Consider the following 14,846-nt stretch of genomic DNA (forward strand, 5'->3'; position numbering starts at 1 on the left):
GCCAGAGGAAGTGCATCTAACTGGGAACGTGCGGGGACAGCTTTTAAAGGGATGGTGACTGAGGTCCGCAAGCCAGGCTGGTGCTGCGAGCACACAGCTCTTCTGTGGATTGTGCCAGGCTGGTGCTGCGGGCACGCAGCTCTTCTGTGGATTGCGCCAGGCTGGTGCTGCGGGCACGCAGCTCTTCTGTGGATTGCGCTGGCCCGGAAGTGGGAAGGGGAAAGGAACTGAGCACCTTCTGGTCCAGTTTTCTTGGATATTTTGTTAATGATTCAGAAGTAGACAGCCTGAGAAGTCCTCTCGGGATTCTGGATGACCAGGAGCTAGAAGGACGGCTCATGGTTCTGCACTGGCTGATCCCGCTTCAGTGGGAGGTCCTGGCCCTCACCCGCTGTCTCTAGCCTGTCTCACTTGTCCCCTGGCTCCACAACTGTGGGCAGCCCAGCAATCCCAAGTTCTACTTCTGTGACCCCACAGCTCTCCTGAGCTCCGATCTAGACTTTGCCTCTTGGCTGTGTTCACTGAGAGGCTGCGTTAAGCAGCTCAGATTCACTATGTCCGACCTGGAGCTCTTGCTGTCCCCCCACCCCCTCCCCAGATCTGTTTCTCCCTCATTCCTTCCCGTCTCTGTAAATATCCACCACTCATCCAGTCTCCCGAGCCCAAACCTGCCTGTCATCCTCACTGCTTCCCTCACTGTCCCCCCTCTGACCCACTTGAACTCAGATATATCTTGATTCCTTTTCTTTGGGATCAAGCTACTGTCAGCTGCGGCATAAGCCACCCCGCGCTCTCCCACTTGTGTGCTTGCAACTCTGGAGCCCTTCCATAGCCAGCAGTAACCTTTCAGATGCAGCTCAGATCCTGTGGCTCCCTGGCCTAAAACCCTGGGGCTGGCTATGCATAGCTGCTGGAGTGGCAGGTGCTTCCCCTGTAAAGGCTCTGCAGGACTGGTCCCTGCCCACCTCCCCAGCCCGTTTCCTCCCACACGCTCCCATGTGCTCCAGCAGCAAGGGCTCATCTTCCATCACCTCTGGATGCCATGGCTCACCCTGGCCCTCCTCTCCAGTGTCCTCCCCTCAGAGGGGCCTTTCTTGGCCTCCCTCCTGCAGTGGCCGCTCCTGCTGTCCTGCATCCCATCATGGCTTAACACGCTGCCCTTCGCCACATGGATACCGCGCGGGAACGGCTCCGTCTCTCCCACTGGTGTGTGAGTGCCTTGTGGGAGGGACCCTCTGTCTCCTTCACCACTGTGTTCCCAGCTCCTCACCCAATTCCTGGAATTTAATAAGTACTGGTTGAATAAACTGATAAATTTCAAACGGAGTGATAGTACATAATGGCCACTCCAGTAATACACAAGCGCTGGGTACATCCGTCAGATGAAATGACCAAGAATAATGGTTAAGTTCCCGTGTTGAGCTGTAGGAAGTGAGTGTTTCCCTACAGGCTGGGAGACCCTGGTTTACTGTGAGAACTATCTGGACGGTTGGCAGCCAACAGGCTCGGTGACGTGGCCACCAAAGAACTTTCAGGTTTCAGTGGAGAGCCAAACGCATGGGAATTGGGTGCCCAGAACATTCTTTTTGTTCGTTTGTTTTTGCTTTTTAGGGTTGCATCTGAGGTATATGGAAGTTCCCAGGCTAGGGGTCAAATCGGAGCTACAGTTGCCGGCCACAGCCACAGCCACACCAGATCCCACAGCGCATCTGTGACCTACACCACAGCTCATGGCAACCCTGGATCCTCACTGAGTGAGGCCAGGGTTCTAACCCACAACCTCATTGTCACTAGTCAGGTTCATTAACCACTGAGCCACTGCGGGAACTCCAGAACATTCTTCTACAATTGTTCTGCCAGGTCCCATCTGGAATATCTTGTTTTCTTGAAGTACCAAACTGGCAAAAAAAAAAAAAAGGCTAAATCTGCATTGAAAAGGAACAGAAGTGTTAGGGCCACGATCCAGCAGAAAGAACCATCAGATTAAAAACTCCAGGATTTCCTTTCGTGGCTCAGTAAAAACGAATCTGGCTAGCATCCATGAGATTGTGGGTTCGATCCCTGACCCCGCTTGGTGGGTTAAGTAAGGACCCGGCATTGCCGTGAGCTGTGGTGTGGGTTACAGATTCAGTTCGGATTCCATGTGGCTGTGGCTGTGGCTGTGGTGTAGGCTGGCAGCTACAGCTCCAATTTGACCCCTAGCCTGGGAACCCCCATTTGCTGCTGGTGAGGCCCTAAAAAGGTAAAATAAAAATAAAAACTCCATGTGCCTCTAGAAGGCAGCACAAAGGACAGGGGTTGACTCTTAGAGGCAGGCCATTTTCCAAGGGAAGAACTTTCTAAACACTAGAAGCTTCCAAAAATGCAATGTGCTGCCCTATGAATGGAAATAGATTCTTTCAGCTGCAAGTGGCAGAAAATTCAACTCAAACTACTCTTAAGTTAACAAAAAAAAGGCCAGGAGGAATTTTTTTTTTTTTTTTTTTTTTTTTTTTTTTCTGATAGAATGGAAAGTCCGGCAGCAGAGTGGAGCTTCAGGCATGGCTGGATCTAGAGGATCAAAGGATGTCCTCGGGACTTTGCTTCGCTCTCCACACTAAGCTCTGCTTTTCTCCACGTTGGTCCTTTCTCATGTTCCACCCCTCAGGGCAGCAGGTGCTCCCCAGGAGCTCTAGATAGATATTCTATCTTTTCTGCCCCCCCACCCCCCCAAGAGGAAGTCCCCAAAGCAGTCCAGATGTCAAAACCCACTGGATTGCCTTGATAGTCATATGCTCATCCTGGAGTCACTGCAGTCAGAGAGGTGATTAGTTGGGCCTAAATCCCATTCCTGCTTCTTTTTTTTTTTCCCATTCCTGCTTCTAATTCAGTCCCCATTGGTGGGGAAATGCAGAGCTCTGATTGGCTGGGCCTGGGTCTCAGGGCCACTCCAGTAGCCAGGAGTGATGTCAACCCAGCCGAGCCACTTGGACTGAGGGTGGATTGAGTTAGTGCAAGGTCCCCGGCTCCCAGGTCAAGAAACCCAAAGTTCCAGCATCCAGAAGCCCCTCAGCACCTCCCCCCCCATAGCTGCCCCTCTCCCATCATCCCTATCTCTTCTTCTACCTGCATAGATCCTTTTGCAAATGCTTATTCTCCATATAAATGGGATCCCGCGCCCATACTCTTTGGTTCCTGACTCAGCTTTATGTTTGTGAGATTCATTTACATTGGTCTTTGGAGAGCGGTCACTCTCATTGCCAGATAGCATTCCGTGGAGAGAGGAAACCACAATTTATTTTTCCATTCTTCTGCTGATGCGCATTTGGGGATGTTTCTGTTTGGGGCTTGTTATGAATAGCGATGCTCTGTTCGTGTGCCTGTCTTCCTGGCGTTTCTGGTGAATGTGTACCTAGGAGTGGAATTAATTGCTGGGTCGCAGGGCACAAGTGTTCAGCTTTAGGAGGTGCTGCTAGAGTTTTCCAGGCTGGTTGTACCCATCTGCCTACTGGGGGCAGTTCTAAAGTCTCTGGATTTGGAGTTCCCTGGTGGCTCAGTGGGTTAAGGATCCAGTATTGCCACTGTTGTGGCTTGGGTTGCTTGTGTGTTGAGGCTTCCTCTCCAAGGAACTCCCACTTGCCCTCCAGCGTGGCCAAAAAAAAAAAAAAAAGTCTCTGGATTAGCTGGTATCTGTGTCCCATACATACTGAGAGTGGTGAGTCGGCTTCACAGAGAGTTGGGGCTTGTTAGCAGCTACACCCTGGGTCATGGGCGTACGAGGAGGGAAAGAATTTTTGCTTTTTCCTGTCTCATCTCTGGCATTTGATTGTGTCCTTCCCACACCATCCCAACTCTTCCTCTTTTAGGAGTGAATTTTTTTTTTCTATTTTCTTTTTAGGGCCTCTCTGAAGCATATGGAGGTTCCCAGGCTAGGGATCAAATCAGAGCTTCCGCTGCCGGCCTACACCACAGCCACAGCAACTCGGGATCTGAGCCGCATCTGTGACCTATGATGCAGCTTTCAGCGAAGGCAGATCCTTAACCCACGGAGCGAGGCCAGGGATCAAATCTGCATCCTTATGGACACTATGTTGGGTTCTTAACTCATGGAGCCACAGCAGGAACTCCAGGAATGAGTTCTTGATTTCAAAGTGTTTCACTGCCTTCGAGACGATGCGTGTAGTCGAAAGCTTCATTGCCGCAGCGCCAAGGGGCGCATCTCTCTCAGAGCCCCATCCATCCCTTCAGCTAGAGACCTGGGGAGCACCTGCCGCACCTGCTCATCTCAGCCTCAGAACCGAGTGGACAAGGATGCCCGTGACTTCCTGAGCTCGGCCAAGGCCTTGTCAGTGGGTTTTCCAGAATTTCTGACTGTCCTTCACATTTTGAGTACAAAAAAAAATTCTCATTCTCAGAAAGAGGAACCCAAAGTAGGATGTGGTTTTACAATCAGAGGAAGTGGATCCCAGCAGTGGTAACATGGTGGCTCCGGGTGACACGCTGTCCAGTTTCTCGGAGCAGCTTCTGCATCTAAGTGAGGGCGAGGCCTGGGCCCAGCTGGCAGAGCCACCAGAAGAATGTCTCTCTCAAACTAAACATTTCCTTTCCACTGTTTTTAAAAGTCATTTAAATCTTTGTGACCTTTGGGTGGGGAAGTATGTCGAAAGAATAAAAATTATTCTAAAAAAAAATTTATTCTAAAAAAAAATTATAGAGTTCCCGTTGTGGTGCAATGGAAATGAATCTGACTAGTATCCATGAGGATGCAGGTTTGATCCCTGGCCTCACTCGGTGGGTTAAGGATCCAGCTTTGCCGAAAGCTGCAGTGTAGTTTCAAATGCAACTCGGGTCTGGTTTTGTTGTATCTGTGGCCTAGGACGGCAGCTGCAACTCCGATTTGACCCCTAGCCTGGGAACTTCCATATGCTGCAGGGGAGGCCCTAAAAAGAAAGGGAAAAAAAAAAAAAAGACAACTCCCACAGAAAAATGGATGAGTTTATAAGCTGGCTATTTGCAGAAAGTAAAAACATTTTCCAGATAATGAGAGACATTCGATTAAAACAAGAGAGCATTTAATGCTGACCAGATTGGCAGAAATGAGTACATTAGACAATAACAAGTGAAAGAGTTCCTTTCGTGGCTCAGTGGTTAACGAATCCGACTAGGAACCTTGAGGGTGTGGGTTCGATCCCTGGCTTCGCTCAGTGGGTTAAGGATCCAGCGTTGCCGTGAGCTGTGGTGTAGGCTGGCAGCTGTAGCTCTGGTTCGACCCCTAGCCTGGGAACCTCCCTATGCTGCAAATGCAGCCCTAAAAAGCAAAAAAAAAAAAAAAAGAAAAGAAAAGAAAAAGAAAGAAAGAAGTGAAGATGAAGCCCGTTGCTAATGGGCCACCGCGTCATCACTTTAGTCAAGTTAACCACGTGACTGTACTGACATAGGTGGTACCAGTGATCCAGCACCTCCACTCCAAGTGGACCCTCTCTACTCCTGCCCCGTCCAGCATGGCAGCCACGAGCCACACAGATTCCTTGAGCATTCGGAATGTGGAGAGTGTGATTGAGGAATGGCATTTTTAAACGTTATATTTAACTTTAATTCACTTAAATGTAAGAATTGATCGCTTGTAATGGGAAACTTTCTTTTTTCTTTTTCATTTTTTGTCTTTTTAAGGGCCACACCCTCAGCATATGGAGGGTCCCAGGCCAGGGGTTGAATTGGAGCTGTAGCCCCTGGTTTATACCACAGCCACAGCAGTGCCGGATCCAAGCCGCCTTTGCAACCTACACCACAGCTCACGGCAACACCATGTCTTTTCACCCACTGAGCGAGGCCAGGGATCGAACCTGTGTCCTCATGGATGCTCATCAGATTGGTTTCCGCTCCATCACAAGGGGAACTCCACGTAACGGAAAACTTTTAAGTATATTATAGAACAGCTTGAGTCTGTGAACCTACTTTTTTAACCTGTAAGTTGTATGAAATCTACATAAAGATGAAATATTTCTAATGAAAATCTAGAGTCCAGGAGTTCCCAGTGTGGTACAGTGGGTTAGGGACTCGGTGTTGCCACAGCTGTGGTATAGGTCTCAGATGTGCTCAGATTTGATCCCTGGCCTGGGAACTCCCATATGCCATGGGTGTAGCCAAAAATGGAAAGAAAAAAAGAAAATCTAGAGTCTAAATTGCAACATACTGTAAATGTAAAATACACACCAGATTTTGAAGACTTAATACCAAAAAAAGTCAGATAGCTTATTAGTAGTTTTTCTCTACTGATAACAGTTGAAATGACCATGGTTTGGCTATATTAAGTTAAATAGGTTACTAACTTAATTTTATCTGTGTCTTTTTACTTTTTCTTTTCTTTTTTTTTGGCCGCACCTGTGGCATATGGAAGCTCCCAGGCCAAAGATCAAACCCACGCTTCAACAGCGAGCTGGGCTGCGGTAGAGACAACGCTGGATCCTTAACTGGCTGTGCCAAACTCCTCTTCTTCCTTTTTAAAAATGTGACTGCTGGTAACTTTGACATTGACACGTGGGTCACATTATATTTCCCTTAGACCGCAGTCATCAAGGCTCTGATTTGTACACAAGGAGATGTGTGTGAGAATATACATTGTAGCATCATTTGTAATAACCAAAATGAATAGATGTAAACCTTGAGGTTCTTCAACAAGAGAGGGGGCGTGAATAAATTATGCTTTATTTACACAGTGAAATACCACCCAAGAGTTGAAATGAATGAACTAGAGTTCCATGTATCATCATGGACAAATCTAATCTAAAGCCGAGGATGCTGAGTGGCAAAAAACAAGCTGCAGAAGACTCATTAGTCATACAATGTTTTAAAGCATGGAAAAATATTAGGAATTGTTTGTGGATATGTATTAGTAGAATAAAAGGATCAAAACATGCATGGAAACTATAAACAACCAGAATCCAGGTGGTGGTAACCTGAAGTGGACAAAAATACTCCAGGGCTTCCAGTTGTGTCTGTAACATTTTGTTTCTTACTGGGGAGTGGGTTTGGCTGATGGAGCTATTTCAACAACTTGTTTGACAGCCAAAGCCATTTTTAGGCCGTTTAGTTTCTGCTCATTAAGTTTCAAAGAGAAGTTTCCTGTGGCTCAGCAGATTAAGGATCCAGCATTGTCATTGCTCTGGCTCCTGTTGCTGCCGTGGCATGGGTTCGATTCCTGTCCCAGGAACTTCCACATGCTGCGGGTGCAGCCAAAGAGAAAAGAAAAGTTTCAAAGAACTCCAGCCGTTGGGGCGTCTTAGGTCTGGGGCTGTCTGCCCAGCGATGGTGCCCTTTCCCATCTTTGCCAGCTGGTGTCCATGGCGAGGCTTCCTGTGTGTTTGTGTCCCTGAGAAGAAATGATTTGACTTGGGTCTGTTGGTGTCTTGAACTGGGGGTGCTGCTGTGAGGGATGCAGACAGAGTGCTCCCCTGCAGTGAGAAGGCAGTTCAGCCTAGCCGGCGACCTGGGGCAGCAGGAGCCAGCCGCTAGCATCCCCTGCCCGGGACTTCCTCCCAAGCCACCTGCTGGCCAAGGTCCGGACAGCCTGTTTTCCCAAAGGTCCTTTTAAAGGACTCACCCGGGGCGTTCCCATCGTGGCTCAGCAGAAATGAATCCAGCTAGCATCCATGAGGACACAGGTTCGATCCCTTGCCTGGCTCAGGGGTTAAGGACCTGGCGTTGCTGTGAGCTGTGGTGTAGGTCGCAGATGCAGCTCTGATTCAACCCCTAGCCTGGGAACCTCCATATGCTGCGAGTGTGGCCCCAAAAAGACAAAAAATAAAAATAAATACATAAATAGGACTCGCCCAGCACACCTGAAGGCCTCATTCTGCCTGTGCTTCCTTTGCAGGACGACTGGTATCTGAGAAGTAAGAGAGCAGGATGCCCCCAGGGGTTGACTGCCCCATGGAATTCTGGACCAAGGAGGAGAATCAGAGCGTAGACGTGGACTTCTTGCTGCCCACGGGGGTCTACCTGAACTTCCCCGTGTCCCGAAATGCCAACCTCAGCACCATCAAGAAGGTACGATCTTGACCTTAAAGCTCCCTCTCAGAGCTTGGAACTCAGACCGACAGGCAGGCAGACGCTCTCGCATAGTTTCTCAGATATGAGATCCTCAGCTGTGAATACGAAAAGATAAAAATCATATCCAAGAATTTTATTTATTTATCTATTTCGCTGCACCCATGGCATGCAGAAGTTCCTGGGCCAGGGATCACACCCACGCCACGGTAGCAGCCGAGCCGCAGCAGTGACCACGCTGGATCCTTAAGCCACTGAGCTAACCAGGGAATTCCAATATCCAGCATTGTTGGAACAGTCACCCTGAGAACCCACCGAGGTTCCAGTTTTCGGCTCCCCCGCCCCCGCCTGTATCAGTTTGTGTTTGCCTTCCCTAGATTCCAGCCAGAGCTTCGGGGCGCTGGTTCTCAGGGTGCTCTTTCTTCCTCTCCGTCTCTGTGCTGTCGTGTTTGAAACCACACCTCATCCATGGCCACTGAGGCGTTTTACCAGCCTTTTGTCTTTAGAGCTGTCGTCATAGTAAACATCACCTTTGGAAGTGGTTTTTGGCTTCGTTGGATAATTTTCGGGGTGGCTTACGGAGTCAAAGGATTAAACATCGGGATAGTATGTGGTAGATATTGTCTTGTGACCTTTCAAAGGGTGTGTCCCACTTGCACCATGTGGGTTTCATGGGTCATACTAGAGAACAAGCCCTGGGGTTTGAAAAGCTATACTTGAGAACAGAAAAGAAAGAAGAGAACAGTGGGCCATCCTGGATTTTTGTTTGTTTGTTTGTTTTTTGTTTGTTTTTTAAATTTTCCCTTCCTCGGTGTTTCTTTAAAAATTAAATTTCTTTTTTTACATTTCAAAAGTGATGTGGACCCTTTGAAATTTAAGAGAATAAGAAAAAGTAGAAGGCAGAGTTCCCTCTGGGGCACAGTGGGTTGAGAATCCGATTGCAGCGGCTTGGGTCTCTGTGGAGGCGTGGGTTCAATCCCTAGCCCAGCACAGTGGTGGGTTTAAGGAATCTGGTATTGCTGCAGCTTTGGATTTGATCCATAGCTTCCATATGCTGCTGGTGTGGCCATAAAAATAAATAAATAAATAAATAAATAAATAAATAAAGGAAGGAAGGAAGGGAAGGAGGGAGGAAGGAAGAAAAGGAAAGGAAAGGAAAGGAGAAAAGAAAAAGTAGAAAGAAAAAAAATTAAGATCCAGCCATAATAGAAAATTTACCCTCTGGTCCCTGGTATAAATAAAAATATGAAGAAACTGGAGTTCCCATCGTGGCTCAGTGGAAAACGAATCTGACTTGCATCCATGAGGACAAAGGTTTGATCCCTGGCCTTGCTCAGTGGGTTAAGGATCCGGCGTTCCTGTGAGCTGTGGTGTAGGTCGCAGATGTGGCTCGGATCTGGCATTGTTGTGGCTCCGGCCTAGGCTGGTGGCTACAGCTCCGATTAGACCCCTAGCTTGGGAACCTCCATAGTCAATGTGGTCCTAAAAAGGCAAAAAAAAAAAAAAAAAAGAGGAAGAAGAAACTGAAATTGAATTAGGATATACGAGGTGTTGGAATTTTAATAACCTGCATGTATAGCTCTGTAAGCAGAAAAATAAGATTAACTTATTAACTTGATATTTACATAGTTAACAACATGAAAAAGATGTTATAATGTTAATTCAGAAAGATATAAAAATTTATAATCAGAATTGTCACAAACACACAAAAACAAAATAGAAAAGAAAACAGTACTTGTTGCAACTCCCCAGTGCTGCCATTGTAGGGTGAACGCCACTGAAGATGGTGTGGAGGTGAAGGGGCCTGGCTGTCTTCTGATAATTTGGCAAACCCTAGCTTGCCAAGTCACGGGCTGCAGTAATTAATACATTTATTATTCTTTTATGGGAATGGGCTTGCATTACAGCCGCTTTTCTACTAGGGTTTTTTTTTTTTTTTTCCCACGTGATGCTGTATCTTGGATCAGACTCCGCCCCCCAATCTATCCTTAGATTCTGGGTCACGCCCCATGCCCTCCCTTTGCATGGATGGACCATAATTATCCATCTCCCTGTGGCAGAAAAATAGGGCTGTTTTCTCCTTTTCCATCTTCTCTGTGACTTTGCTGTGAACACCGCTGCACTAAAATTTGTTAGATGGCACCCAGTGATCTCTGGGGACACCTCACCCCCAAGGCCCCACACTGGCAGCCTTAGCTGAACCTGTCCCGCAGAGGCGTTTATGGCCCCCTCAGTGTGTGCTTTTTTTTTTTTTTTTTTTTTGGTCTTTTTAGGGCTGCATCAGTGGCACATGGAATTTCCCAGGCTAGGCGTCAAATTGGAGCTGTAGCTGCTGGCTTACCTACGCCACAGCCACAGCGACTCAGGACCTGAGCTGCATCTGCAACCTACACCACAGCTCACCGCAACACCGGATCCTTAACCCACTGAGCAAGGCCAGGGATCGAACCTGTGTCCTCAAGGATGCTAGTCGGATTCATTTCCTCTGAGCCACGACAGAAACTCCGTGTGCCCCTTTTCTGAATTCGTCGCCAATATTTAAAGATTAGGGTGCCGAACCCCAGAACAATTAGCTGGGTGTGTGGAGGTCCCATCTGGTGGACCCAGATCCCAGGAGAACTACAAGGGAAACCGTAGGACCAACCGCTCAGCTTCACATTTTTGCGCATACCTGGCCCCCTTTATAGAAAGGCAGTGGCGGAGCCTCCTGGTGACCCACTGGTCAGTGCTCAAGGGATGGAAGGGATGGCTGTGCTGGGATCTTGCCTCTACCCCCTTGTCAGGGTCTTGAGGCCAGACTCCCCCTGCCTCCCGCTTCTCTGTGGCCATGCCTGTTTTGGAGGAGGGGCTGACCAGCGACTGTCCCTCGCAGGTGTTGTGGCACCGAGCCCAGTATGAGCCGCTCTTCCACATGCTCAGCGACCCCGAGGCCTACGTGTTCACCTGCGTCAACCAGACTGCGGAGCAGCAGGAGCTGGAGGACGAGCAGCGGCGGCTGTGCGACATCCAGCCCTTCCTGCCGGTCCTGCGCCTGGTGGCCCGCGAGGGTGACAGGGTGAAGAAGCTCATCAACTCGCAAATCAGCCTGCTCATAGGCAAAGGTGCCCTGCTGGGGCCAGGCGGTCCTACCTCCGCTGGACCCGCGCACACACACGCACCCGCGCACACGCACACGCGCGCACACACACGCCCCCGTTCCGTTCTGCTCCGCCTCACCCTCAACTCCCACCCCTGACCCCCTGACCCCCTGCCCCTCCCCATCCCGACCCCTACCCCGACCCCCAGGCTGACCCGACTTCCCCTGCCTCTCAGGGCTCCACGAGTTCGACTCCTTGCACGACCCGGAGGTGAATGACTTTCGAGCCAAAATGCGCCAGTTCTGCGAGGAGGCAGCTGCCCGCCGGCAGCAGCTGGGCTGGGAGGCCTGGCTGCAGTACAGCTTCCCGCTGCAGCTGGAGCCCTCCGCGCGGAGCTGGGGGCCGGGCACCCTGCGCGTCCCCAACCGCGCCCTCCTGGTCAACGTCAAGTTCGAGGGCAGTGAGGTGAGCCGTGGCCCCCGCCGGCCCCTGTGCTGTGCTCAGGCTGCCGTGTCCGTGGTCATGTTTCCCCTGTGAGACTCCGGGTCACCCACCAGCCCCCCCAGTTCACCCTCCCACGACAGCAGGCGGCATTCGTGGCGTGTCCATGCATGCCAGGGGCTGGGCCGCAGGTCCAACCAGGCGAGTTCCACGAGGCAGAGTGAGCATGTGTCTTTGGTCCTTAGTCCATTCATTCATCCAGCAGTTGGCCACGTGCCCTCGCGGAGCTCGCACTGGGGGGCACAGGAGGGGCCTACATCATGCTGATGGGCAACCCACCCCCTGTGCCCTAGAGCCCCGTGGGCTCTGGCCACGGAGGGCTGACCGCCCCTCCCCCTCCCCTAGGAGAGCTTCACCTTCCAGGTATCTACCAAGGATGTGCCCCTGGCCCTGATGGCCTGTGCCCTGCGGAAGAAGGCCACGGTGTTCCGGCAGCCGCTGGTGGAGCAGCCCGAGGACTACACGCTGCAGGTGAACGGCAAGCATGAGTACCTGTATGGCAGCTACCCGCTCTGCCAATTCCAGGTGAGGGCCAGGGGCTGGGAGGGGCCCTGGGCTCCGGGGTTCCCCACAGCCCTTCCCGGGGGGCCTGAGTGGGGGCAGGGAAGCTGGTCCCTGGCCTCCTGTGAGCCCCCAAGCCGGACCTTGTGGGTCACAGTGAGCGTGTCCCCTGGCTGGGGAGGCTCTCCCCATGAGCACGGGGAGGTGGGTAGGGGCAGGAGAGACCCCAGAAGGCCTGGCATAGGCAGTGGTCGGCCTGGGGGAGTCCCTGGATGGCCAGCGGTCCTGGAAGAGTTGGGGCCACCCCACTGGTCTGCTCACTGCACCCCCATCTCAGTACATCTGCAGCTGCCTGCACAGCGGGCTGACGCCCCACCTGACCATGGTGCACTCCTCCTCCATCCTCGCCATGCGGGACGAACAGAGCAACCCCGCCCCGCAAGTCCAAAAGCCCCGCACCAAACCGCCCCCCATTCCCATGAAGAAGGTGAGCCAGCGCCTCGCGCTTCCTCTCCCCTCCAGCCCTTCCTCCCCCGGTCGTCGTCCAACTCGAGAGCCTATTGGGCAGCACTCTGGGCCAGGGGCGGGGCCAGGGCCCCTCACCCAAGCCCCTTGGTTGGTCCATGTTAAGAGTCGGGCCTTTGAGCATCCGTGGCCAACAGGACCGGTGTGCGGGGGTGGGGCCCTCAGGCCACCCCTCTCCTCGCAGGACCTGCTTCCTGCACGATTAGCAGAATTCCATTCCCTGGGGAGCTCAGAGGTCTCGGGACCCTCGGGCACCTGCGCAGCAGGTTTACCGGTAACCGCTGGTGTTGTGGGCTCTACAGAGCTTTACCGTAAACCTGCAAAACCACCCCCCACTCCCCCCGCCATGACCACGGGCCTTGTCACGGGGGCCAGCCTCCTCAGAATTCCTCTGCTTCAATGGCCCTGCTTCTCTGTCCACCTCCACATCCAGCCCTCCTCCGTGTCCCTGTGGTCCCTGGAGCAGCCCTTCTGCATCGAGCTGATCCAGGGCAGCAAAGTGAATGCCGACGAGCGGATGAAGGTAGGGCTCCTGGGCTGGGAAGGGGACGGGAACATGTGTTTTTTGCACAAACACGGTGGCTGTGGCCTGGGGGTGGCAGAGGAAGAAGGGGGGTCACACGAAAGCCACCTGACCACATTACCCGGCATCCCTGCCTGGGGTGGCTGTGAGCTGATTCAAAACAGGAAGCGGGGAGGGAGCAGACCGGCCAGCCAGGGAGCCGATTCGGAGAAACCAGGCCCAGTGAGTTCTGGGTATTGACTTTGGTGGAGGCTGTGGGGCTGGGCCCAGCCCAGGGATGTGGGAACCACAGAGTCTGGGAGGTGACAGGAGCAGAAGAGGCACGGCTCCAGCTGGGCCAGGGGCCTTGGGGCTCCCAGGGGGCACCTGGGGTCGGGGGGCGTGTGCAGCACAGGCTTCAGCCTCGGGGCCAAGCCCACTTCTGGGTCATTCACGCACCCACCTCCTCTGGCCTCGAGATGACCTGATTTGAGGAAGTTTTTGCAGGACAGTGTCCGAAGAGGTTAGGGCTCTTTGGGGAGCAGTTTTTTTGTTGGGGTAACTTCACAAGCAGGGCAGGTCTGGCTTCCCATAGACGAATCATGGAGGGTTGGATGGAGACAGATTTTGGCTGGGTGATGCGGCGGAGTTGGAGGAGGCAGGGCAGGGTATGCAGGCGACCTTAAATCCTTCCCTCCCTACCGCAGCTCAGACGATCCTCAGCCATGCGGGAGCACTTGGGTGCCTGAGCCAGAAGGGCCCCTGGAGCTCCCGAGCCCCGATGGGGAAACTGAGGCCCAGAGCAGGGGAGGGACATGCCCTGGGGTCCCGCCTCGATGCCCTCTCCTTCACCCCAGGGGCCCCCCATCCCCTGCATCCATTCCTCTACCGGACCACCTTCTTCCAGGAGGGGAGTGGGGTTCAGATCCCCGTGAAATGAGGGTGTTTCCGGAGGAGCTTCGAGCCTTGGGCAGGACGGCTGGGAGGGGAGGGGAGAGGGAGGCTGGGCCTCGGCCACCTGTCACCCACGCCCGCACCTTCCCCAGCTGGTGGTGCAGGCCGGGCTGTTTCATGGCAATGAGACGCTGTGCAAGACGGTGTCCAGCTCGGAGGTGAGCGTGTGCTCGGACCCAGTTTGGAAGCAGCGGCTGGAGTTCGACATCAATGTCTGCGACCTGCCGCGCATGGCCCGCCTCTGCTTCGCCCTCTATGCCGTGATTGAGAAGGCCAAGAAGGCTCGTTCCACCAAGAAGAAGTCCAAGAAGGCGGTGTGTGGCACCGGTTGGGAGGCGGACCTCGGGCAGCCTGTGCCGGACCAGCCCCATCCTACAGCCCCCTGGGGCCACTGCCTGTCCCACTCCCCCGGTCCTAGCAGGCATGCAGCCTGGGGATGGCGTCCAGGAGGGCCTGTGGACCCCAGCCTCCCCATCCGTCCCATGCTGGCCTCCGCCCTGCCCGGGACAGTGCTGGGTTCCTGGGCTCGTGAGCAGCGATGGCCCAGAATAGCTGGGCCACAGGGCCCTTGGTCCTCACGGGAACCTGGAGGCAGCTCCCTGGGGTGGGAGGACAAACACGGTGTCCCCACAGGGAGCAGGTGGCCTGAGTCAGCAGCCAACTGGGGACCGAGGGTGGTCGGCCACTGAGTCACGGGGCCCAGGATGTGACTGGCCCCCAAGCCACGCTGACTCACTCACAGCCAAGCTGGGCCGGCTCTT

At 52.8% G+C, this 14,846-nt stretch overlaps 1 protein-coding gene across 20 annotated transcripts in view; it reads left to right on the forward strand.

The window, feature by feature from the left end:
* PIK3CD (phosphatidylinositol-4,5-bisphosphate 3-kinase catalytic subunit delta) overlaps positions 1–14,846 on the forward strand; it is a 72,724-nt gene that overhangs the window by 50,242 nt on the left and 7,636 nt on the right. For 12 of the 20 annotated variants that reach the window (XR_014806991.1, XM_005664977.4, XM_021095292.2 and 9 more), the window contains 7 exons: positions 7,853–8,025; positions 10,898–11,126; positions 11,338–11,567; positions 11,949–12,128; positions 12,442–12,591; positions 13,063–13,152; positions 14,178–14,399. Coding sequence is in view for 19 of the 20 variants with exons in the window: in XM_005664977.4 (XP_005665034.1) it covers positions 7,885–8,025; positions 10,898–11,126; positions 11,338–11,567; positions 11,949–12,128; positions 12,442–12,591; positions 13,063–13,152; positions 14,178–14,399 (1,242 nt within the window). In the remaining variant the exon portion in view is untranslated. The remainder of the gene's footprint in view (positions 1–7,852; positions 8,026–10,897; positions 11,127–11,337; positions 11,568–11,948; positions 12,129–12,441; positions 12,592–13,062; positions 13,153–14,177; positions 14,400–14,846) is intronic. The other 8 variants (XM_084962699.1, XM_084962694.1, XM_084962691.1 and 5 more) reach the window with 1 other exon arrangement.

The sequence above is a fragment of the Sus scrofa genome, chromosome 6 (genome assembly GCF_054392235.1).
Source record: "Sus scrofa isolate SSC_HxYL_T2T_F1_AM1 chromosome 6, Sscrofa_HxYL_maternal_Yorkshire_Landrace_v2.0, whole genome shotgun sequence".
NCBI classification, from domain to species: Eukaryota; Metazoa; Chordata; class Mammalia; order Artiodactyla; family Suidae; genus Sus; species Sus scrofa.